Below are 26,661 nucleotides of genomic sequence, written 5' to 3' on the forward strand. Positions count from 1 at the left end.
GATTTCTGCCTTCCACCCCACAGGTCATTGAGAAGCAAAGCATAGCCAACCCAAGCAAGCGGAATACAAAAGAAGAATGCAGAGTAGGGATTAAAAAATAAATAAATTCATAGCACATCTCACTCTCAGTCTGGTCAGAGGTTATGTGGAGAACTGTTATAAACTGAACTGGAATTTCTCTTTAGGGAGAGATCCTAAAATGTGTGTGTGTGGGGGGGGTGTTTTTGTTTTGTTCCGGTACACCAATGTAAGCTTCAATGCCGCACTTCTAATATGATAACTGTTCAAAAGCAATAGGGAATAATCAGGCGGTATTAAAGTAAATGTTTTTCAGAGGAACAGAACAATGGACCTAATACCTCAAATCTCTGATTGCTGACTTTCTTGCCCTTTTTGTTCCAGACAATCTTAGGTCTCGGGTCTCCCGTAGCTTGGCAGATGAATGATGCGACTCCCCCAGAGACTCCTATCTGGTCAACGGGTGTTCTTGTAAACTTTGGTGGTGCTAAAAAAGAAAAAGAAAAAACAGCAAAATAAATCTAAGCAAGAAATATCCAAAAGAGCGTGTCAAGCTGTCAAAAGAACTAAAATAGAAATCTGTTGTTTCTCTAAAAACAATATTAACCCTTAAAGCAAGGGAAATTAAAGCTGGCATGTAGCTGGATACATTAAAATATTCCAGCACAGAAGGCACTTCCAGGTAGGAATTAACATGCTGTGTGCATGCAGATCACTGCATGTGATCATCTCATATACAGTGTGCATTGGGGTGGGAACCAGGTGTCCTGCAGATGTTGTTGGACTACATCTCCCATTAACCCTGACCATAAACCCTCCCTTTAGCCATGCCAAAAGGGAGACAGAATCTAACAACATTTATAGGGTTTATATACCATGGGTTTAATGTACATGAACTAGGATACTGTGTCCAATTGTGTATGTATAGTTGGAAATTTACACAAATGTAAAATCAGCACACCGTATGATTTTTACAGATGTAAAGCATTCCTACACTTGAGTTTCTTCTATGCAGGAATTCTTACATAGAACCACAGAAATCTAGAGCTGGAAGGGACCACGAGGACCATCTCGTCCAACCCCCTGCAATGCAGGAATATTTTGCCCAACTTGGGGCTCCAACACAAGACCCTGAAATTAAAGTCTCATGCTCTACCGACTAAACTATCCAGCAGTGTGAAGCTGCCCCTAAGAGATTTTAACACATATCTATATTAACAAGGAAAATAACAAATATATAAGATGTATTTATTTCACCATTGTAACATTTTAAAATTTATAAGAATTCAAATGTCTTTTCTGTACAAAATAGACTGTACAGCTAGCAATTTTAATCACCAAAGCCTTCTCATATCCAAATTACAGCATGCTTTTGCATGCACAAAGACACCAGTAGAAGCTATTATGAAAAGAATATGTGTTCATAAACAGAGTACAAAGCCTAAAGGTTATATCTTCCTCTTTAAAATAAGTATGCACTTACACATGTATTGCTGAAGCAAGGGACATGTTTTTCTGTCTAGGGCCACATTTCCTTAAGGGTATCTGTTAGGAGTTGCATTGCACTGCCATTCCCTACTCCCTGACACACCAGGGCAAAATTTAGGTTTGATGAGGCCCTAAGCTACTGAAGGTAATGGGGCCCTTTATATGTCCAGCTGTCAACAACAAATTGTCGCTGTTTTTTGTGTTGAATATCTGCTATATGGTAATTTATGGACTTAATAGGTATATAAATCCATTTGCACATACCAAATTATGTATTTTATCAAAGTAATTGTTGAACTGAAATACAATTAAGAAGAAGTATATTAATATTAATATTTTTCCTTTTAAAAAAATTTGGGGCCCCAAGAGAGTGGGGCATTAAGCTATAGCTTGTTTAGCTTATACGTAAATCTGGCACTGGGCACACCCATCTCTCACACCCACCTATAATTCTTGTCAGTGGTCTGACGCAATCACTCGGAGGGAGCTTTTGAAAACAGTTGGAGGCTCACATATGTCCCTACGGTCACAAGCTGCCCAACCAGGTAAGAACAGAACTGTTCAATGAATATAATTCTCAATAGTTTCGCCCATGATTGACCAAACATAGTGAAAAAAGAAAACTGGGAGGCAAGGTGGAAGTACTGATAAGAGTGTCTACAGATGAAGAACAGAACAAAGCACGTAAGAGGCAGTAGAATCCATATGATATCCAACCTAAGGCCTAGCCATTATGCATGGCTGCATCTAGCAGGTGTCTGATGGTCCTGAAAATTCATAATAAAGACCACTTGCCAAAACTGCCTTTCCTGATGGTTTCAGATGCATGTGCCTAAGATCTACAGCATCTGCAATGTAAATGATGGGCAATCCTTGGGCAGCTCAAAAGTAGTGGCTCTAGGATTCCCATGTATTTTGTTCTCTGTTACAGCCTTCTGTTTCATTACATCTAATATGCCAAGAAGGTTGATGTTCCAAATGGAAACTCTCACGAAGACCTGCCTTCATACAGGATTAAAAGGTAAAATGCTTATTCATTAGTATGGCTCCAAAATGTGATTTAACACACCTGCTCTCTCTCTCGCTCTCGCTCTCTCACTCCCCCCCCCCACTAGCTACCATAGAGAGTACAAGAAATGGGGAGAGAGGGATAGACACCCCGCTGTCAATCAAACAAAAGCTTGCAGAGGGAGCGAGAAAGAAATAGAAAACAGTACAATCCATTATCTTTGAGAAATAGCAAGAAGGGGGATCATTCCCCCTTACTCTGAGCATTAAAAAGTATTTTGTTCCTGTGATGGAATATACAGTTTCATGGAAGGCTATGAGCAGGAAATCGTCCAAGATGTTTAATAATTTAATGAGATCTGTGAGTAAAAAATCCAGTGATTGGAACCTGAGTTAACTGAAGCTCTTGGTTAACCCTGAGGCCAAATATGCCCTCTGATAAAAAGGCTGCTGCACTGATATCTAACTAGGGCATGCAGATGTATGTGCTGACGAGTCCTTGAAGACAACTGCTGCAGTCTTTTCTGTTGCAGAACTGGTCAGCCTTTCAAAATCCTTTTTTTCCCCCTAAGAGAGAGAGAGAGAGGCAGTGAAAGGTTCAGTGAACCCAGTACAGAGCCTTTGAAGTCTTCTGGGTTAGCTTCCACAACAGTCCAAAGGATTCGTGGCTATCAAGAATCTACATGCTTCAGAAACATACACGTTCCTAAGACTTCCATTAACAAATTAATATTTGTTCTGCTTAAAGAAAACTGCAAAAAAGAATGAACAAAAACTACAGGGATGACTGAGTTGCTGAAAACTGTTGACCTTAATAGGTGTTACCCAACTAGTGTTGAGAATCACCCAATGTTTATTAGTTTGTTTCTAAATGTTGCTATTCAACTGTTGGTGAAAATAAATTACCAAGGACAACTGACAAAGCAGACAAAGTAAAACTTCCTTTATTTATATGCCTTTTACCGTTAACACCAATAAACCATTTGCACAATCTATTACTGATAGAAAATGCAACTAGTTTATACTGCCAGATTATCATTTTCTTTCGTCTATATGAGCTACCTTCCAAATTGGCTTGTCAGAATTCTTTGTAAATTAAGGATGCACATTCCTTCGCAAACGGAATGGTCTAATAAAAGCTATCACATTACTATCAAGTCAATAGTCTCCAACTCACATATTAATGCATCACCCTCTTATTTATGGAGGTTGTTAATCATGTCGAATACAGATTATTGTGGTAGGAAATGGTGATAATTTCTGGACATTCAGCCACCAAGACTATTAATGGCACTCTATAGCACCATTCTGCTGATTAGCATGAGAGCAGCACCAGCTGAAAAATTGGCACACATTTTTAACCTTCTTTGAACACCCGAAGTGCAAAGTCCAACAAAATCGCTCATTGGCATAGTTCATTAAGCAAAGTTTCATATCTGCGTGGGAAAATTCCAATACAATATATTCCGCCGAACAAAACGAGACAGAAGTTGCTTCCAGTAAATTGGTCACACAGCATATGCCCCTGAGTTGACCAGGTTGAACATCCAGCTGGGAGAGATAATGAACAAGTAAAGTTCAGTGAAAACGGCAAACACTGTCCTTGTTTTTCTGATTTAATACAGACTTGTGGATGTCATAATATGCACGTCTACTACCAAACACACAACAAAGGCATTTTTAAATCCATTCATTCATTTAACATATAACATTGGTCAATATGACATTTATTATTATAATAAAAAACCTGAAAGGTAGGTCATTGCTATTCCCATCACACAGAACTAAGGTTGTAGGCTGACAAACAATGACCTATCTAGGCCGCAGAGCAGAATCATCACTTGACACTTCCCAATTGACACTTCATACTAACTAATGGGCTGCACCAGTTTTTGGACTAATAGATGGCAACCCACAGATAATTTTATTCAGAAACACATTTTTTTAAAATGAATCTTTATTTGTATCAGCCATCGGCCACAGCAATAAAACAATATAATATACAAAGAATATAAATAAAAAGTCAATCATATAAAACATTTTAGGGTTTTGAATCAATAGTCAAATAGTGGATCTTATTCTGATTGCCCCAGCTAAAAACCTTGCAACCTTTGCTGTCACCTGCTCATCTTGATCTGCCAAGAGAAAGGACACCGTGGCAGTGGTTGGGTGACCCGGAATGGACAATAAAAGAGGAGTGATAATCTCATTCCTCAAGCCTTTATAAAGAGTGCAAGCCAGAGTGCAAGCCACCAATTCGGTACTGCCATCTCCACAGGGATATAAGCGTTTTCCGTGTGGAATCTGTTGGAATCATCCCTCAAGTACAGCCGAGGGCAATACATTCAATCTACAGAAACACATTTAGTGAGTTGTGTATTATGGAACGGGCAAGACTGAGTTGCTTTGAAATGTTTGGTACTGCTGGAGCTCATCACAAGTACTTAGAACCAGCCCAGGGGTAACTGAAAAGTGTGAGCGCTGTTAATGCATTACTCACATACATGACACTATTGTATTTGTCGTGTTCATTTATTTATTAGATTTCTATACCGCCCTTCATCACAAGATCTCAGAGTGGTTCACGAGATAAAAATACAAGATAAAAGCATAAACAAATAGTTAAAACAAAAAGAACATGAATAAGGGCCTCAGTTGATGAACACAGAGTCCAGGTTGGTGCATATATGGGAAGAGTCTGTCCTTGAGGTATCATGGACCATAACCCTTGGAGGAGGGTCATGCTTTTAGTTCTATCCTACAATATCAGTTCTTGTTCCTCAGACAAATGCACTCTGAAGGAAGATGTGGAGGTAAATATATCCTGCACACAGAACCAAGAAGATTGTGGGCACACACTTGCTGAACTAGTGGTTCAGAGTAGGACATGATTGTATCAGCCCCGTTATGAAGGAGGGATAGGCATCAATAAAACTTATATCATGAATAATTGGTGTTTTTAAAGTCATTGATATGCCTATATATTGACAGACCTTATTATTTTTGTGCATATTTATTGCATTGTAAGTAAATAATAGCAGTACCTATATTGTTAACAGCAACAATGACCGTTTGATTGTCACATGCATACAGTATTACATAACATCATTATCAATTATCCTAGTTTTTATATTTTCTCCAAGACAAACTATTAAACATATGCAGCTCACTTGATGGATCTGGTTGCCCTTCGTTTCTTTTTAAAATAATTTTCATAGCAGACTCATTTACAGCATTCACTGCTAATTTACTCATTAATCATAATTTATCACATCAGTTATGCTGATCATCATTATAAGCAATTACTGCTCCTTAATTCTAACCTGTGCTTACAATGTACCTGCAAATTGGCTTGTGCAAGAAGTTAATTAGCTTTTATTTCTAAAAGGGCATGCAAGTGAGCTATGATTTCATGAAATCTTTTAAGCAAACTCCCAAACAAAGCTTCTGGTCTTTTCCTGAGGGTTATAAACTGTCAGTCATAGTATTTCAAAGTTAAGAAATTGTTGCATACAATGGTATACTCCATGTGGGATGGCATTAGCAATAATTCTACCAACAAACCCTTACTTTGATCCCAAGACTTGCTATGCAAATAAATACATGCTTAGGATGTTAAAGGCCCTTAAGCATATTCTTCAAAATAATTTCTTTACTGGGGTATCCATTAGTAGTGTGCTACAAAAATAAGTGTACATAATTACTTTCCTTGTCCAGCACCTTGCAAAGTATACTTGGCTGGTCAGCTCTGCTAGCCTTGGTGGGCCACAAATTACAAACCCTCCAAATGCCTCTATTTTCCAGGGACAGTCCTGGATTTACAGAAGCCATCCCGGCTACTGACTTGATCCCAGAATGTCCCTATTTTATGGACCAATATCAGAAGGGTATGGAGTTATGTGACCCCCAAGCCAAGGAGATAAGTAACTATACAACCTTTAGAAGACATCTGAAGGCAGCCCTGTATAGGGAAGTTTTCAATGCTTAATGTTTTATTGTATGTGTGTGCGCGCATATATATATATATATATATATATATATATATATATATATATGAGAAGCTGCCCATAGTGGCTGGGGCAACCCTGTCAGATGGGCGGAATATAAATAATAAAATTGTTGTTACTGTATTCCAGGGATGTTCAACAGGTCAATCACAATCTACTGGTTGATCCCTGTGATGTTTTGGTCTGGCCCCCTTCTGGCTCCGCCCCCTCGTCCCGCCGCACCCTCCATTGTTGGAGAATGGAAGATGGAGTTTACAAACCAAGGCTGTTCCCCCCCCCCCAGCAATCCTTAGGTGAGTTGCTGTTTCTCTGACCCCAAAATAATGCAGAAACGTTGCACCACCCTTGTGCTGCCAAATACAGCCGTTCTTTCCAAGGGTATCAGGACAAAAGGAATGAGGAGGTGGAAGGGGAACCAAAACAGTTTTATTAACCAATAAACATTGGACATGCAAAGCATAAAATAAAACACACCCAACAGGGGCTACCCAATCTCCCCTTCAGCTGCCCGGAGCCCCAGGTAGAGCAGCAGGAGAAAGACCCCGACCGTCAGTCTCCCAGCATCAGGTCCTTTGATCTGGGTAGAAGTTCTCCGGGCCCCTCCCACCTATGGCTTTTATAGCCTGCCTTGATGTAATCAAGTGTACCTGGCATTACTCATGATTAGCCCAGGACCCTGAGATGGAACTAATACAGAGCGGCTGAGAGTCTCCCACTACCTGCAGCCAGGCATCCAGCCAGTACTTGCAACACAGAAGAACCCAAGAAACTCCCGACAGGTGTGTGATACAGAAGAATCAAACTGGGGATGTTAAAGGGAAAGGGACATGCCACCTAACTCCTCAAAATACAATTGTCTTCCGCATTTCCACTACAGCCCTCCCCCCCCCAAAAAAGCTAAGCAATTTATGCCTCCCAAACCCTCTAAAAACGTGTCTTTTGCCTTCCCTAAAAAAAGCTCTAAAAATGAACCCCTAAAAAATGGGGGTAAATCACTGCCAGTTTTTAATTCTGTGAGTAGATCGCAGTCTCTTGGAAGTTGGACACCGCTGCTCTATTCTATTCTATTTTCATTTATTCTTATTGTATTCTATTTTCATTGGAGAAATATTGGAGAGTGTGAAATTATGCTGGCATATTCTACACATCCCTATCCACATGAAGTAATTACCAGCTCTAAATTATCCATACAGATTGCCCAAGATGTTTAACTGTGTTCCTGTAAATACAGCCTTCAGTACATACAGGGCTTTTTTTTTTTTTTTAAAGGGATATCATAGTACCTATGCCATTCTATGAACACACAAGAGAATTACACTGTAGTTCATCATGTTAGCTGGTATAAATCAGCTTTACTCCACCAACTTCAAAGCAACTATATTCATTTATGCCTGACAAGGATTTCATCAAATCCAAATGTCTGGAAAAAATACAGCTATACAAATTTGCAAACTCAAATATATAGGCATGGCTGAGGCCTCTTTGGAAAAAAAAATCAACAACTCCTAAAGGGGATTTTCATAAAATAAGCCTTGAGTAGACTGTCACACTGTTCAACAGTCCTGTGTCAATGTCACTGTTTCCACAGAAACAAATTAAAGCTGCAAAGAAAATCTCCAATTCCTATTTGCCTTGTCTTGTGCAAACCAAGATATTCTCACACAAGACATTTATGTTACCAGCCAGCTAAAATCAGACGCTTCCCTCAGTCTTAATAAAGTGAGCCAAACTTTGTAAAGCCCTTCTGTTCTAGTATTCAGAAATGTAGTGTGATACATGGGTGATAATGATAATGTAGAATATTTTGTTCCGGAAATTGCAATTTGGTGACAAACAGCCTGATAAGTAACCGAAAGCAGGATAGGTGTGTTACATTTCCCAACTGCATAAATCTTGTTCAAGCAACAAGACATGATGTGCAACACAGCATTCTGTAGAGATTACAAACACTTATTTTGCTGGAGATTGTGCATATTTTTAAAATGGGACACATGTTATCTCTGACCCAGGGACATGGGAAAAATTCCAAACTAAGCCAGCCAGCAGCAGGCATTCATTTGCCAACTAGCATTCCTGCACCCACATACTAATTTACAGTTTATATAGCTTAATTGGGAAACAAAAGATCTCTCACATACAAAGACCTTTTGTGAAAACATGTAAAAGAGCCTCTAATTAATGCTTTTTCTAATTAATGTTGTTCAATAGTATTTTCATGATGATTATTTATGGAATTTGTTAGTCGCTTTATATTGTCCAGGGCAATATAATGTGTGTCTTTTAAAGAACTAAACTAAAGGTAACACTTTAACTAATGGGACCTCCCGCTGCCACCGCGCCGCCACTGCGCTATTTCTGTTCTCATTCTGAAGCAAAGTTCTTAACCCGAGGTACTAATTCTGGGTTAGCGGAGTCTGTAACCTGAAGCATCTGTAACCTGAAGTGTCTGTAACCCGAGGTACCACTGTATAGAAAATGCAACAAAGTATTTTTTTTTACTATGTTTTGTTTCCTGTAGAAATTTGTATCACAACAATAAAATACAATGGTACCTTGGTTCTCAAAACAACTTGGAACCCAAACACTGCAAACCCAGAAGTAAATGTTCCAGTTTGTGAAGTTTTTCGGAAGCCGAACGTGCTTTGAGTGTTATGCTTCTGATTTGAGTGCTAACACTTCCGTTTTGAGTGCCACGCTTCCGTTGTGAGTGTTATGCTGAAGTCTGTCTGTTTTTGCTATTTATTTTGCATTTTTGTTTTTTGTCGCTTTTTTGTTTTGTTTTTGTGACTGCATGGAACCCAGTTCAGCTACTGATTGTGTGACTGCAGTACATTGTTTATTGTTTTCATTTTCAGGATCAGTGGTCTCGTTAGATAGTAAAATTCATGTTAAATGTTTTAGGGGTTGTTTTTAGAAGTCTGGAACGGATTAATCCATTTTGCATTACTTTCTATGGGAAAGCACACCTTGGTTGTGGAACGCTTTGGTTTTGGAAGAGACTTCCAGAACGGATTAAGTTTGATAACCAAAGTACCACTGTAATTTATGTTGATTATATGATGACCTATTTGGATATACAGGCTATTGCAAATCATCAACAACAACTTAAGTTATTCCATGGCCATTGCACTTTAAGTCAAGGGGGAGATACCTCAGGCCCAGGGGAGTGGCCTGGAGTCCTCTCCCCATGAAACATCCCTATTTCCCAGGCCGCATCTCTATCCAGCCTGCACTTGGCCTTCCTCTGTTCTGACAATCCATCTTGCTTGCCAGGATGGTGAGATGGAGCCTTTGACTTTTGTGTGACTGGAATATAGCCAACTATACAAAGGTAAAAGTCACATTTGGGGCTCTACCCACTTTCACATCTGGCCCCACCTGCTGCTGCAGTACATCCAACACGATGTTGCCTATGAGATGATGCCCTTGAGCTAAAAGATATCTCTCTCCGCCCCCATTTTAAGTAGTTGAGATCAAAAATTTCGGTTTTTGATGGATATGTACAATGGCATAATCCAGGTATGCCCAAACTCGGCCCTCCAGATGTTTTGGGACTACAATTCCCATCATCCCTGACCACTGGTCCTGTTAGCTAGGCATGATGGGAGTTGTAGTCCCAAAACATCTGGAGGGCCAAGTTTGGGGATGCCTGGCATAATCCCATTAGCACCACTGCAGCTGTATTAGTGTAAGGAGTTGCTGAATTATCTCTTAAACTGGTTCTGAAGCGTCTCACTTGGAATTTAAGTCCCTGAAAATGCGGGAAAGGACATGGATCCTTTCACCAGTTTGAGGCCCATGGTGACCTTCCTTTGTGGAAGGAGCATAACTCTGCGATGGAGCTTTGCAAACAGGGGGTATATCCAGCTAAAAGGATCTCAGAAAGCAGAGCTACCTTTATCTGAAACATACGGTTGCCACCTGGCCAGAAAAAAGTTGATTGGCCTGCTGTTATGCTTGCAATAGTTGAATTAGCAAGTCAAACTTTTTACCTCCCAAAGACCAACATTATCACATGCTAACTGGCTGTGTAGAGGTACAAAGTTCAGATCTAAAGCTGGCAAAAAATCCACATTTATTTCTATTAATTGCTTTCAAATGGTGAGTTGCATATTGGCAAGGAAATGCCATTCAGCAGCAATATTGTAGTAAAGGTAAGGGGCCCTTTTAACAATGGTCCATTCTTTGATCAGCTGTAGTGCTGATCTCAGTCACAGAAGATATTCGGAATCATCTTGACAGGTCGATATGCAAATGTACAAACTCAGTATGTAAATCTCTACACGCATACACATATGACACACATGCAGAAGTAGAAATATGGTTATCTGTACATGTGTAGTGCTTATTTTTATATTACATATGATAAATAATTATATATAAAATCTGGATAGGGGCTTTATCTACCTGAATTAAAAAAGGAACTTGCCAGTTAATCCAGTGTTAAGCCTTCATCCAGTAGCAAATGAAAAGGATAAAGCCTCTTGAATCTAAAAGGTTAGTGACGTGCAGCTCTTCATCCCTCTGGAACATTACATAACCTTGTCATATTCACTAATTTAATGAAAGAAAATTCTGCTTCAAAGCTTTCTCTTTCCCTCTCTTTTCCTCTGCCACTCCTTTTTTCAAATTTTAATGTGTGCTGACTGCATATGAATTATTTGGTAACAGAGATCTGAAGCTGCTGTAAGATAGAAGCAATGGGTCTTAAAATACCAAACAAGATCTTTTTTCTTTTTCAGTGGAATTTTCCCACTAAGAGGAAAGGGAGAGCACACAGGGTTAAGTTTCAATTAGTCTTTGAACATTTATGAACTATTTTGCCTATTAGTGACACCTTTGCTGATGTGGCTTAAAAATGAAATAAAATACCTGAGTTTAACTAATCTTATTTCAAAACTAAAATCCAGGTAGCTGTTACAAAATTTCAGCTACCATGTAAAGGTGACTACTGTTAACTAAATCAATTTCTAGTTATCTAAATGCACCATGATGCTGATTTTTTCCCATTCATGTGTGGTGGATTTCTGATAGGAAAATATGAAAGGGAAGCAATTTCTTCCCTGCTTTTCATGATTCAGAGAAAAGAGACTAGCAACTTCTGAGCATTTTTTATGAGCTAGGATGAGGCCTAGTGTTGTTGCTAGATAAGGAACCCAATATGAATCAAACAATTTATACAATTCTTTCTTGGGGGGCGGTTGTGTGGAGGGACCATCTTCACCATAAACACCACTGAAGTATTTATATTTCAGTTAAAAAACAACCACCTTTAAAACCATTTCAGGATTACTGCACCAAAAGTGTGCAACAATCTATTAAACAGCAATATAATTTAATTCAACTCAAATATAAAATGAGTGATAAACTTATAACCAAAAATATAAGTTAATGTAAAATAACATGACGCCACTAACCAAGAGCCTAAGAAAATAAAACAGTTTCCACTTGTCAACTACATGATAAAAGTGAAGACACCGAGCAAACATTCCTGAAAGACAAGGGCAACACCACAAAAAAGCAATCACCCACCTAATATCTAGCAATCACCCACCTAATATCTGACTTGAAGATACCTGAAATAAGGCATTAACAGGCTCATATGGCAGAAATGCTCTTGATTATTGATTCTTCATGAGCCAGAATAGGAGGGAGAGAAGAGATAAGATATATTGTTGTTACATAGGTAAAGGGACCCCTGACCATTAGGTCCAGTCGTGGCCGGTCTCTGGGGTTGCGGCGCTCATCTCGCTTTATTGGCTGAGGGAGCCGGCGTTCAGCTTCCGGGTCATGTGGCCAGCATGACTAAGTCACTTCTGGCGAACCAGAGCAGTGCACGGAAATGCCGTTTACCTTCCCGCCGGAGCGGTACCTATTTATCTACTTGCACTTTGACGTGCTTTTGAACTGCTAGGTTGGCAGGAGCAGGGACCGAGCAACGGGAGCTCACCCCGTCACGGGGATTCGAACCACCAAACTTCTAATCGGCAAGTCCTAGGCTCTGTGGTTTAACCCACAGCGCCACCCGTGTCCCTGTTACATACCTTTTTAAAAATCCAGCTGAAATTGTTCAATGACTACCTTTGCACCTATCATTCAGAAAAGTCTTAATATTAAAGTATCAGAATTATGTATCATGTGTTTCATATCCTGATGCAGTTAAATTAATAGGAGGTGATTGCTTAGTGTTTTGCTAAGTTTACTTTTACAGTAGAGACCATAGCAAGGCAGTCAACTCCACAACCGCTGCCTTATCGTTGTTATTCTGCTGCTTATGACAACTCTTGTTATGAATCAAGATGCTTAGTGGAGTAACAGAATTTCTCCAATGATTTTGAGGAGATTAAATTTCATAGCTAGCATTCAAACTGAAGTTTAGTGACAGAAAGATTGACATGCCCTAGTTGGCTAAGACTTAGTAAAATCCACAGTTGAGCTGGCAAACCAAATGGTTGATGCCCCAATTTGCCCTCAGATGTGCAGTAGTTTATCCGCACTACATATGAAGTTATCTTCTGAAGTGGTAGATATTTATATCCCCATGAACATTATGGCATATAACTATGAAAACTAATCCTTTAAATCGCATAATGTTTCTATTCGATGTAAGCAGTCGGGAGGGTGTTAGTGTGATTTATGTTAAACACGAATTATGACATAGAAGCAAACTAGTAGGCAAATAGCAAGCAACAAATGATCGGCATGGAATTCATGCCCTCAAAATGTGCTGATGAAGGCAATTAGCACAGGTGACTTTAATAAGTGTCATACAAATTCACAGAAGATAGGTAAGTATTCGCTATCCCTGCATGGAACCTTCAAGATTGAAGGCTTCCAATGTTAAGATCATAACAGGTAGGGCGTCAACTTTCGTACTCTTCTTACAAGGTTCTCCGAGGATCTGAATGGTCACCAAACATAACTCTATGTTCTCTGATCTGATCTAGTGAGGCCCTTTAAATGCAAATGCATCATTTTAACAATGATTATAAATTACACACTTGGTACAATACCAGGCATAATCTGTTTGTCACCTTTCAGGCCCAAGATGTAGGTGGAAGAGACATTAATCAGGGTAATAGAGGATTAGAGTCCTACGCAAAAATAAAATAAAATGATGGCATTGAAATAACCTTTCCAATCTTTTCCAAATGCTAAAGGTGAGAACAAGCAACACATGTCCTAGGCCAAGGGGTAAATGTATGTTCAAGGCATGGGTGGACAAAATGGTGCCCTCTAGATGTCGTGGACAACAGCCCCACCAGTGTCATGCTAGCTGGGGCTGAAGCGAGTTGTAGTCTAAAGTATATGCATGTTGGCTACCTCTGGTTTAAGGGAAAGAGACAGGTTGCTTCCTTTAACTCAAAAAAATACCCTCACACCTCATTTCATGGCTGAAGGGGCAAGTGGGGTGCTGTAGGGTTCTGTCCTGGGCCTGTTGTTGTTCAACATCTTTATAAACAACTTGGATGAAGGAACTGAGGGGATGATAATCAAATCCGCAGATGACACCAAACAGGAAGGGGTAGCTAATGCTGCAGAAGACAGATTTATTTTAACAGATTGGAGATTGGAATGGGGCCCAAACTAACAAAATGAATTTCAATAGGGACAAATATAATGTCCTACACTGGTGAGGTCTGGCGGAGCTCTCCTTAGTGATGTGGCAGAGGCAAGTGGCATGGGGATTGACCCAGGAGAGGGGGACAGCGATTTATGGGGTTTAGTTCACCCATGAGAGTGGGGGAAAGAGGGATGGTCAGACCATCAGAGATGGAGATGGACATGTAGGATGTGTCGGAGGAAGAGGCTGCTCTGAAGAGGGACAGGCCAGTCAAATCCCTGTCATCCCCCATTCTTCTGTCTCCTAGAACAAGAGGGAAGAGTAGCAACAGTCTCCATGTAGGAGAAACCTCAGGTTGCACACACACACACCCTGTCAGATAATGGTACATAAGCTGGGGGGGGGGGAGCCTGGTTCCTCTGCTGCTGCACCTGGTCCACAAGGCAAAGAGGCTAGAAGTGAGTGTGCATGGGTTTCTGGGGCAGCATGGGAGTTGCTGTGAGTGCGTACTTCAGTCAATAAAGAATTAACTATAAGATGTGTGCTTTCTTTGGCTGAGGATGCCTATGACATACACTTCCCAGCTTCACATATATAAAATGTGGGACTCCTGGCTTGCCAGTAGTACATGTGAAAAGGATCTAGGGGTTTTAGTGGACCAAAAGCTTAACATGGGTCAACAATGTGATGAAGCAGAAAGAAAAAGTTAATGCAATACTCGACTGCATCAACAGAAGTACAGTGTCCAGATCAAGGGACTTCATAATACCACTCTGTTCTGGCTTGGTCAGACAACACCTGAAATACTGTGTCCTGTTCTGGGTGACACAATTCAAGAAGGGTATTGACAAGCTGGAATGTGTGTGACAGAGAATGAGCCAGACGACCAAGGGTCTGGAAACCAAGCCTTATGAGGAATGGTTGAGCGAGTTGGGAATGTTTAGCCTGTATAAGAGGAGACTGAGAGCAGATATGATAGCAATCTTCAAATATCTAAAGGGCTGCCACATGGAAGATGGAGCAAAGTTGTTTTCTCCTGCCTTGGAGGCTAGGACCCAACCCATGGATTCAAGTTACAAGAAAGGAGATTCTGCCTAAAAATCAGGAAGAGCTTTCTGGTGGTAAGAGCTGTACAACATTTCCTCCATAGTGAGGCAACACGAGGATTCGGGAAGGGGTGCAAATTTTGGCCTCACACAGGGCACCATAGTACCCAGGTCTGCCACTCGATGGGCTAATGAGAAGGCACAAAGTCATTATTTCCTGTCAGTCCAATCCCACCCACTAATTTTCACATTACTTGAGGCATGAGAGCTGCTTTAGTGCAACTCTTTCTTGTTCCATCAGATAACACACGAGAAGTCTGAGAGAGCATGCTAAGCTAATGATGCAACTCTTCTGAACACCAGTGTTCCCCTCCAAGAAATCAGAACAATCATCAAGTGTGTTCAAAAGACACAAGCAAAATGTAGATGAATATGGACTATTACAAATAACCAAATAGGTTCTATCACTGATTTATCCTTATCCAAGCAAAAACCGCTAAACGACAATCAATGTTGGTTGTAAAGTCAAAACATTTAACCTCATTTTTGGTTATATAGTACCACAGAATTTTTTTTAACCTGATAACAACATGCAATTAATACAAACATTTGTTGTTGTAAATTTTTGCAGTCATTTATTTGTGTAGATCAGTCAATAAATGCAGCCAGGCATTTTATCCTCAACTAAAAATGTTTATAAGTTTGGGTTACATGGCATATGAAAATTTGCACGTTCTTGATGATCCCTAGAAAATAATAATTATATTTTTTATATTCCTAACATGAAATGCATCATCTGTAATAATGACCGAATAACCTGAAATAATTATTGCACTGCACAGAATTCACTCAATTCAATCATTCTTTTTTCTTTTTCCAACTGAGTGGCTTCAGAGAAGCAACTTTGAGAGGTTCAATAATTTTGTATATCACTCTATCAAAGCTGGAACTGTAAAAATTGAAAATAATGTAATCAGGCATTGCAATAAATATTTAGAAGCTACACTTTGATGTTTCACTTTAATACCAAACCTCTGTTTCAATGCAGGCACTCAAATGAAAGAGCACTTTGAAGATATATGTAGATTTTATTTTTGCAGTGAACCTTGGGACAATAATACAGCAAGGACCACACTGCACTTTCCCTCCATATGCACTCAGACAACATCAAGTCTGCAAAAGTTCTTGTTAATAATGATGGTGGTTATAAGCATTTATATACCAACCTTCATTAAAAAAAAAAAAATTCTCAGAGCAGAGCATACAAAGCAAGTATCAATACAAAAACACACTAAATCCCATAATTACAATAGAGTCCTACTCAGAGTAGACCCAATGGAAGTTAATGAACATGACTAATTTAGGTTGAACCTAGGTTCAACGATACAAAATCTGCAAGAACAAATTGTCTAGTAACAAAATATCAGCAAATACTTGGGTGAATAAGTGGTGACGACATTGGAAAGGTGACGCTCAGGGTTGGGCACAACCAGTGGCGTAGCGTGGGGGGTGCAGGGGGGGCCGGCCACACCGGGCACAACATCTGGGGGTTAGGGTTAGGGGGCGCAAATCCACGGGTTAGGGGGCGCAAATTACTTGCCTTGCCCCGGGTGCTGACAACCCACGCTACGCCACTGGGCACAACTGAAAAGGCCTGCCCCCAAGTTGCCACAAGACATGCCTGCCTGTTCATCCCGCCTCTGAAGAAGCCAGAATCTTGGAATCCACAAAACTAGTAATGCAGATACCAACTTCCACTATTCTATTTATTGAAATGATAATATTTGCTGCCCTTTACATAAGGCCACCTCAAGGCAAACAGGTACATAAACTCCATAAAAATAGCACAACCCTTTAAAAACACAAAACAACAAATCACTGGCTAACAATTACATAAATATGGGACCCGTTAATCACAATCTGGGGTCTTCATACTGGGGAAATCAAATCTCAGCGGCCTGGGATGAAATTGCATCTAAGTTAGCTTCTAGCTCCAAAGTTCTGATCAGCTGCAGCATCCGATCTACACTAGATTGTTATGGAATTAATATGCAGGGCTGGCCAAAGACATTTTGGTATCAGAGGCCCAGGTTGCTTGCCACCTTGCAAGTGCCAATACTAAAAAGTGCTGCTGAACCATTAAGTCCACAATTCCTGCCTTCTTCTATTGTGCTCTCAGGTGCTACGTTAAACAGCTCACTTCATCCTGCTGCATGACAGAGACAGCTATTTCAATATGTACAGATACTGCCTTTTGTCCTCCATTTCATTGGCTTAAAATGAAAACTAACACCAACTCCTCCTATTTCTGGTAGTAAAATGGAAAAAAAATTGTCTTCAGAAATACTGTGAGATGGGAATAAGCCAAATAAGAAGAGATTCTACTCAGCATTGTCTGGATCCCTAAGCTTTATGTCTCAACTCAATCTGAGCTTTCTGGGCCACAGAGTAAACTCACAAGCACCACAGGAAAATGGCATGTTTATTCACTCCCTTCTTTTTATATTCTCCCAACCATATTTATAGGGATGGAACATCTACAAATACAGAGTTGTGCATGCCAGGTATGCATTTCAAAGCCACAAAGACATTAATTCCTGCTCATAATTTTGAAAACAAATGCATATACTGGGTAGCATCCCCGTCTTAACAAGCTGGCACAAACCATGCCGCTGAGACCCTTTCTAATTCACCTGTATTAGAAGGCCAGTTCCATTAATTATTTTAGTCAGCCACCTTGAGATGGATTCTCAGCTGGTGAAAACTGCCTGAGCTCCATAGATGCTAACGAAGCAAAACCAATTTGCAGGCACTGAAGACTTGACCAATTATTTTTAGATTCCATTGTTAAAGCACAGTACTTGCAGGAGTACATATGCAATATGACAATCAAGGATTAATTGTAGAGCTACCAACAATAACTGAAGTTGCATGCATAATTCGTCATGCAGCAGCCTGGAAAATTACCCCTGGCTGCACAAGTTGATTGAATAGGTATAATCTGACACACTTCCTACCTTCCCCACCAGAGTACTATAAGACACCAAGTAGCTGTAACTAAGTTTCATTAAGTCTGCTAGTGATTATCACAAAGAATGTTTAGAAGGACATTTGCCTTTTCCCCCTAGGAAGTGTAATAAATGGCTTGGCAGGCAAGTCAGTCAGTCAAACAATATGGCACGAAAATGGTAGGCTCACTAAATAGATGGCTGTCTCTAAAATACCTGCACTTAAGCTTCACATCAGACAGCAACAAACCCACATTTCGTATAAAATGACATGCTGTACTTATGCCTTGCCGTTAAATATAGAAATTCTTAAGTAGTATTTGTCATACAAAGTTGTTCCCAGAAGCACTTTTGTGAAATTAAATGGACTATTTACCATTACGCGCTCTTCCATTAAAAGGTGTCGTATTTCTCCACACATTTCTATGCTGACAGACCTTCAATTCCACCTTTGAAACATACAGGGCAGAAGCTTTGTCCAGAAATAGTGCCTGCACATACGTTGTGACATATGGCATAACAGAACAACAAAACATTGGTGCACGTGGTGGCGCAACAGCAGACAACTATGGAAATAGAAGTCTAGGCACATCTTTGCATCCACCAAAGTCTGTTGTGTGAGGGGACCTGCAGGGTTGGATACAGCCCTTCGTTATAAGGTCCAAGGTGGAAAGAACGAATGTTGCAATTCTGGCCACACATTTTATCTGGGCACCAGTGAAAGTTCGCTGACATTATTCTTTCTAGAGACTGATTCGCACAAATTAATACAGTGTGCATGGCATTACCAGGGCTACACACACATACACACACACACACACACACACAATCCTTTCAATCAGCGGCTTGATGAGGGTGTCTAAAGGAAGTGAATTCAGAACTTGCTCTGGGATTTTTGCCTTTCAAAAGCCACTCCTCGTGTGTACAGCCAGCGCCGGATTTACGTATAAGCTAAACAAGCTATAGCTTAGGGCCCCACTCTCTTGGGGGCCCCCCAAAAAAAACAAAAGGAAAAAAACCACTGGATGTACATTTCCAAAATATAAGATAAAAAACAAATAAAATAAAACCTACATACAGCAACAGTGTTTTGTGTTGTGTGGGCTCCTATGATGTAAGTTATGGGCCCCGCCTGCTAGCCTGCTCCATGATCTGCTTTTTGCCCCTGGGCAATTCGGCTCCAGGGACCACGCATTCACTCCACAAGACACACAGACATTTCCCCTTGCGTCTTATGGTTGCGTCAGACCAACACGGCTACCTACCTGAATCTAGATTAGGCATGTCCAAAGTCCATTTGGGGGGCCTAATCTGATCCCCCAGCTGGTTTTACCAGGGCCCTGTGGCAGTTTATTTATTGGGGTCAAAGCTCAACAACTTCAATCCTTAAAAAAGCCCAACAACTTTTGTCGGCCCTCACGCATGTTCACTTCATCAAATCTGGCCCTCTTTGAAAAAAGTTTGGGCACCCCTAATCTAGATGCAACAGGTTTACATCAACAGCTGAGTAATATTCAGGGAGGGCTGATGATCAAAAATGGCTATATGCATGATCTGTCTTTTGTAACAAGTTGCTACGAGACTTGTTACCTTACACCTTGTCCCCTAAATTGGATTCTTATTCGTTTTCTTCACTGCCTGAATTTCATCCAGACTTGAACTCTACTCTGTTTCCTATTGGCATTCTAATTGCCCAGCTTGTAGCAGCCACCTCAGATTCCTCTTCAAGTCTCATAAAGTCTGGCTCTTGCAAAAAAAAAAAAAAAAAAAATTATGCAGTCTGGCCTGACAGATCATTTCATTTCCTGACAGCATCTCTATTGATGTCAGTGGAGTTGCACTGATACAATAAAATATAAAATGTAAATGAGAAAATTGGAATTTCTATTACTTTATTAAGACTTCTTTTTTAATTTTTTAAGCAATAGGCAAAGAAATAAATGTGCTACTGGTCTGGAGTAGTTCTGTTATGTTTATGGCCATTAATTATCTGATAAGATACACAATAGTTATTACTGACAGAAGAAGAGTATGGGTGGGTTTATTAATTCAAAATGTTCCATTAAAATAAAATGTAGTAACCACGTAAAAGAACAATTATTTCCCCTAATTATTATTACACAAGCATTTTCTAAGTAGCTTTTGCTGAATGAGCAACTGCACGTCTTCAACATTATTTCTCTTTGTTTCAGTCTATATTCAGAATCAAGCTGTTTTATTTAAGCGTTCTGCAGATGAACACATAACAGAGTCCATTACAGATCTGTCCTTGCTGTCGCCTTTCCTAAGCCAATCACTTCCTGTTTCCCGTTAAACAAACATGGGGATTTTCTACATTTATGAAAAACTCAGATTACAATGCAATGTATGTTTTTGAATAATACAAGCATTGCATAGAGCTGCGATTTCTAGACTGTGTAATTCACAGCCCACTTAGGTTTCATAGGTTTTCTTAGGTTTTGAACCCAAAATGTAAATAATATGAAATGCTGAAGACGTTTTCCTAACTATTAATTTCTACATTGTCATTGTGTTTTCACGTGATATAAAAGCCACTTTTATGCAATCCTGGAATTCATCTGCAAGCCTGGAAGTTTTTTTGTTTTTTGTGGGGATGGAAGATGTGCCGCTTTGAAATTATTGTTTAAGAGGAGAATTTAAGATTCACACTCTCTCCCCCCTCAATTTTACATCTTATATAATTTGTGTTAGTGCTTTAAAATTGTATACCACCTCGGGTGCCTTGGTAGTAAGACAATATATAAATACAATGAATGAATGGATAATTGTTGTTCTCCAATTGTCAATTCTGCCCTGGTTTTATACTTGAAAGCTTGTCAGTGTTGTGACATTTTGGTTTGCCCAACTGCTTATTGTTGTTATTTGAATTTCTTGCAGGCCCATCCTAACCACATCTGTTGTTGTTTAGTTGTTTAGTCGTGTCCAACTCTTCGTGACCCCATGGACCAGAGCACGCCAGGCACTCCTGTCTTCCACTGCCTCCCACAGTTTGGTCAAACTCATGCTGGTAGCTTCGAGAACACTATCCAACCATCTTGTCCTCTGTCATCCCCTTCTCCTTGTTCACTCCATCTTTCCCAACATCAGGGTCTTTTCCAGGGAGTCTTTTCTTCTCATGAGGTGGCCAAAGTATTGGAGCCTCAGCTTCAGGATCTGTCCTTCCAGTGAGCACTCAGGGCTGATTTCCTTAAGAATGGATAGGTTTGATCTTCTTGTAGTCCATGGGACTCTCAAGAGTCTCCTCCAGCACCATAATTCAAAAGCATCAATTCTTTGGCGATCAGCCTTCTTTATGGTCCAGCTCTCACTTCCATCTACTTCCACCTACTCTCACTTCCATCTACTCACTTCCATCTACTCTCACCACATCTACTCAAAGGTAAATCCTATTACATTCAATGGGGCTTACTCCCAAGTAAGTGTGATTGGGATTGCATCATTAGTTGCCTCTCTCAAAATGACTCAAGGTAATTTACAGAAATAAAAATATGTAAAACATTATTACCTTTGCTTTTTATGTTCCTTGAAGGATACTAAATCTGGCGTGCTCTGGTCCATGAGGTCACAAAGAGTCGGACACGACTAAACGACTAAACAACAACATACAATCAAAGAAAAAATATTTCCCACCACCTGAAGATGGGATACTATTGTGAAATTTGACTCTTATTACAGGTATGACATCACAAGCTTTTCATTCTCCTGAAAACACAGAGATCCATTAAGCTGGAAAATTCAGCACTAAGAAAACCTTTGAAGTAGCATCTTTATTATTGTTAGTAGATAGTTTTACTTAATTGTGTAAATGTGAATTTTATAATTGAACTGCATGAGACTCAAGTAGTTTATGTAATTGACTTTTCATCATCTGTCACCAAAGGCACAATTAAAGCAAAAATTAATCTGAATTGGACACTAATTTTCCCCAAAGGACTGAACATTGCACATACTTGCAATGAACAGTTTTTAAATGGTTTTATAGGAGTTTAAATTTCAAATATCTTAGAATAAAAACAAATGTGCATTTATAAATTTGACAGACACATTTAGTTCAATAGATGCATAATTGTGTGTTGTGACACACACACACACATCCTGTGTCCTCTTTTATTTTGAGGGAAAAAGATTTCCTCCTTTATTTAGCAATTTCTCTTTAGTGTTTCACCAGAATTAATCTAGATCACATTTTCTCAATTTTGGGTTCCAATATGTTGTTGGACTACAACTCCCATCATTCTTAGCCAGCATGGCCAGTGGTCATGGATGATGGTTGTTGTAGTTCAAAACCATCTGGAGAACGAAGGTTAAGAAAGGTGACTCTAGATTATACAGAATGTGCAGTAACACTGACTACACTTTTTACAGGTAAAGCTGGAATAAATATGTCTTTGTTCATACTTTTCAGATTAAATTAAAAAAAAAGCAGTGCTCCTTTTTTGCTTATTTCGGACCAACCCAAGAAGTACTGCAACAAGGTATTAAAATTTAGAATTAAAAAACAGTAGTTACTATAAGCAGCAAAAGCCAAGAGCTGTGACGCTGCAGTCATGTCATGAGAACCAGTGCAATGTAATACAGTGGTACCCTGGTTTTCGAGCATCTCGGAAGCTGAATGTTTCGGTTTTTGAACACCAAAAACCCAGAAGTAAATTCTTCCATTTTTGAATGCACCTTGGAAGTCAAACACCTTGGAAGGCTTCCACTGCACGTTTTTTCAATTTTCTCCACTGAATTTGCAGACCACCCTTTGCACCTCAGTTTTCAAACGTTTCGGAAGTCGAACGGTCTTCCAGAACGGATTACGTTTGAAAACCGAGGTACCACTGTAGTTGGAATCTCATACTAGACATGGAGAACTAGATTCAAACCCTCAGTTTACCATGATGGTCACAATGTGACCTTGGACCAGTCATTAGCTCATGCTGGAAACCGCTGTTGCCAGTTTTGCATCTGCTGGAGGTGTAATAGTGAGGCATTATAAAATAGACAAAACAGAAGGCAAGTGAGGATTAAACACTTACTTCACCATCCTTGGTAATTTTTGTATCCACAAGATACAAAAGGGCACAATCCCATATGTGTGATATTATTGTAGGATGTGTAATAGTGAGGCATTATAAAATATTGCAGGAAGCTCCTTTAACAGAATCTCAACTGAAGGCTAAACAGTGGTACGAGTTTGCCATACCTCTTTCTCAGAGGCTGCCAATTCCATCAGGTTAACACTAACATCCATTTGCCAAAGCTGATGCTGCTATCATTATAATAAGAACTACTATTACTGTTATTAAGGGATGCGGGTGGCGCTGTGGGTTAAACCACAGAGCCTAGGACTTGCCGATCAGAAGGTCGGCGATTCGAATCCCCATGATGGGGCGAGCTCCCGTTGCTCAGTCCCTGCTCCTGCCAACCTAGCAGTTTGAAAGCACATCAAAGTGCAAGTAGATAAATAGGTACCACTCTGGCGGGAAGGTAAATGGCGTTTCCGTGCACTGCTCTGGTTCGCCAGAAGCGGCTTAGTCATGCTGGCTACATGACCCGGAAGCTGTACACCGGCTTCCTCGGCCAATAAAGTGAGATGAGCGCCACAACCCCAGACTCGGCCGCAACTGGACCCTAATGGTCAGGGGTCCCTTTACCTTTACCTTTATTACTATTATAATTAGTATTATTTCTAAATAACTTTTCATACCAAATGGGCCCAGGGTGGTGTACAACATAAAATACCATTACAAAATGTTTCACAATAAAATAAAATAAATAAAAACACTACTATTCCTAAAATCTACAGTACATTATCATATTTACAGTTATTCAGTCCCTGGGACACTAAGTTTCTGAAGGCCCAAGTGAATAGTAGGCATTTCATCAGTGTATAAGGAATCAATCTTCATTCAAAAGTCCTGGCTGTTTCAAATATTTTCATACTTAATTCACATGCAAGGAAGAGCTTGTGGGTTTTCAAATTAAAAATTAAAAATCAAGTCTGATTTGCATGTCTTTCTGGAATTATTTAATATATCGTGGTTTTTACCATTTTAAAATATTCACTATAGCATACTGAAAGCTATTCTTAAAAGATTGCAAGTTTGCATAATCCTCCTGTTCAAATGTGATCAATTAAAATAAAACAAACCCAGATATGCTATGCTATATCAGAAATGTTTTTATACTAGAAATAAAGAGAATTCATCCTAAAACTGACTGCTATTTAAAACTATTCATGAACTTTCTATGTTTATACTTTTGAACCTCAACCTTCCATTTGTTTCATATGTAGGCTCCAATGATTTAAAAATAAGTAGGGAATTGAATGTTGAGCACAGGTGACTGTTTCGTCAGGGCAAGCGTTTCAGATTCTCAGATAGAACATTCCCTCTCTTCTTCCCCTGTGTGCTGTCGTCATCATTATCATTATCATTGTTATTTAAATTTACATATCACCCTATACCCAGGAGTCTCAGTTGCACAGTCTATAGTTGCACAGTTCTGAGTACCTGACTAAAAAAAGGGTATGTGGACAGGGATAGACTAATTTCTATCGCCTGTGCTCTGGTAACCTCTAGGTTAGATTACAGTGGTACCTCTGATTAAGTACTTAATTCATTCCAGACATCTGTTCTTAACCTGAAACTGTTCTTAACCTGAAGCACCACTTTAGCTAATGGGGCCTCCTGCTGCCGCCGCGCCGCTGGAGCACGATCTCTGTTCTCATCCTGAAGCAAAGTTCTTAACCCAAGTTACTATTTCTGGGTTAGAGGAGTCTGTAACCTGAAGCATATGTAACCCAAGGTACCACTGTATCTATAATTATTCTCAGAGGTTAGCCATGGAATATAGTGCAAGCAAAGTCTCTAATAACCAGCAGTCCCCATCTAATAGTAGTAGTAGTAATAGAGACTCTCCTCCCTGCAAGAGAGGGGAGTGGTTGTGGCCGGGAGCCGGACTCCGCCTCAAGCAGGGGGCGTTTGCCCCCTGCCTCCCACTCACCTGGCTGGTGCCCATGCCCTCGGCCAGGCACCCAACCAGGTGCCTTCAAGGGGGCGTGTACAGCAGCCTGAATTGCTGCGGCGCCAGCCTCCAGCCCTCACTTTTGTCGTAATAATCTGCCTGCCCTGCATGACTAGATGAGCTGCGCTAGTTTCCAATGTGATTTATATAATTAGCTCCTGAATAAAGCTTCATTCCTTTAACTTTTAAATGCCCTTGATTCACAGCTTATACACTTTTTTTTAAAAAAAGTAACTTACTTTGGTGTTTGAAATAGTGCTTGAATATATTTTTAAATATATATCATATGCAGCAGCTCAAAAAAAACATTATCAAAAAGTCATATTCAGAAGCAAAACACTCTATAAATGGCTTAAATAAACAGATATTCACAGAAGCAAAAAAAATGCTTGGCTTATTGCAAAAGTCACTTATCCAGCAACAATGCCTTGAAAGTAAATTCAGGAATGGAAATGATTAATGCTAATGTTGCTTGGTTATTTGTCATTTAGCCTAGGCACGATGTAAATCTATGTTGGATAAACCCACTCAAAGAAATGCAGTATGCAGCAATATTTTTTTAAGCATTAGGGAATAAATGAATACAGCATTAACATCAGAAAAGTGTGTTTCGAACATGTAGCGTTTATTTAATTATTAAGGCTTTTCATTGAAAAATCCTATTCCTGCAATGCTACAAATTCTTTTAATGACAATGACAGCCAAAACCCAACAGGGGCCACCCAGAGATTGAATGAAGAAACCTTGTATTTAAATAATTAACATTACGTTCTCAAGCCACATATATGAGCAACACTTTATCCAGTCTGTGAACTTCTTGAAGCCAGACTTAATGTTCTGCTCAGACAGGCTTGTTGCATGTCTCAGCCTTTATTAATATCTGAAATTGAAACAACATGGCCAATTAAAATAAACATCCCCCCACCAGCATTTTTATTTATCTCTATCCAGGTTGTCTATAGGAAGCAGACAAGAGTTACTGTAGTTTTGCAGCCACTCAAGAGATTAATGATGATACACTCTATGTAATATCATCATCATCATCATCATCATCATCAATTACTTGCCTTTCACCCCAAGGTCCCAGGGAAGGTCATGAAAACTTAAAATGCAACGTTAGCAAACTGTGAAGGATGTTTTGTTTTGTTAGTTCTGCTTCTACAACCCCAATATATGTCTATTATTATTATTATTATTATTATTATTATTATTATTATTATACAACTATCATTAGCTACAATGGATACAAAATTTTGTGTTCGTTCACATCAAAAGTTAAGCTTAGCAACTGATACCACAATAATTCTGTAAAAATACAGAATGCTTAGAAGGTCAAGCACAGTCCAAATCTTAGTAAGAGACTGGTCAGATCAGCCTCAATCATAAGTGCTGATTACATGAAACTGGTAATGGATTCAAATTTACAAAGAAATAATGCTTTTACAGTCTTGACTATCAAAATACGTTGATTTAAGGAAAGATGGTCTGCG

General features: G+C 39.6%; 1 protein-coding gene across 42 annotated transcripts in view; it reads right to left on the reverse strand.

Moving 5' to 3' along the window:
- The window catches only part of PTPRD (protein tyrosine phosphatase receptor type D), a 1,143,290-nt gene that overhangs the window by 247,541 nt on the left and 869,088 nt on the right, over positions 1-26,661 (reverse strand). For all 42 annotated transcript variants that reach the window (XM_083592691.1, XM_083592680.1, XM_083592685.1 and 39 more), the window contains one exon: positions 360-505. In XM_083592691.1, the coding sequence (XP_083448817.1) occupies positions 360-505 (146 nt within the window). The remainder of the gene's footprint in view (positions 1-359; positions 506-26,661) is intronic.

This window comes from Podarcis filfolensis (genome assembly GCF_964270895.1).
Source record: "Podarcis filfolensis genome assembly, chromosome: 17".
NCBI classification, from domain to species: Eukaryota; Metazoa; Chordata; class Lepidosauria; order Squamata; family Lacertidae; genus Podarcis; species Podarcis filfolensis.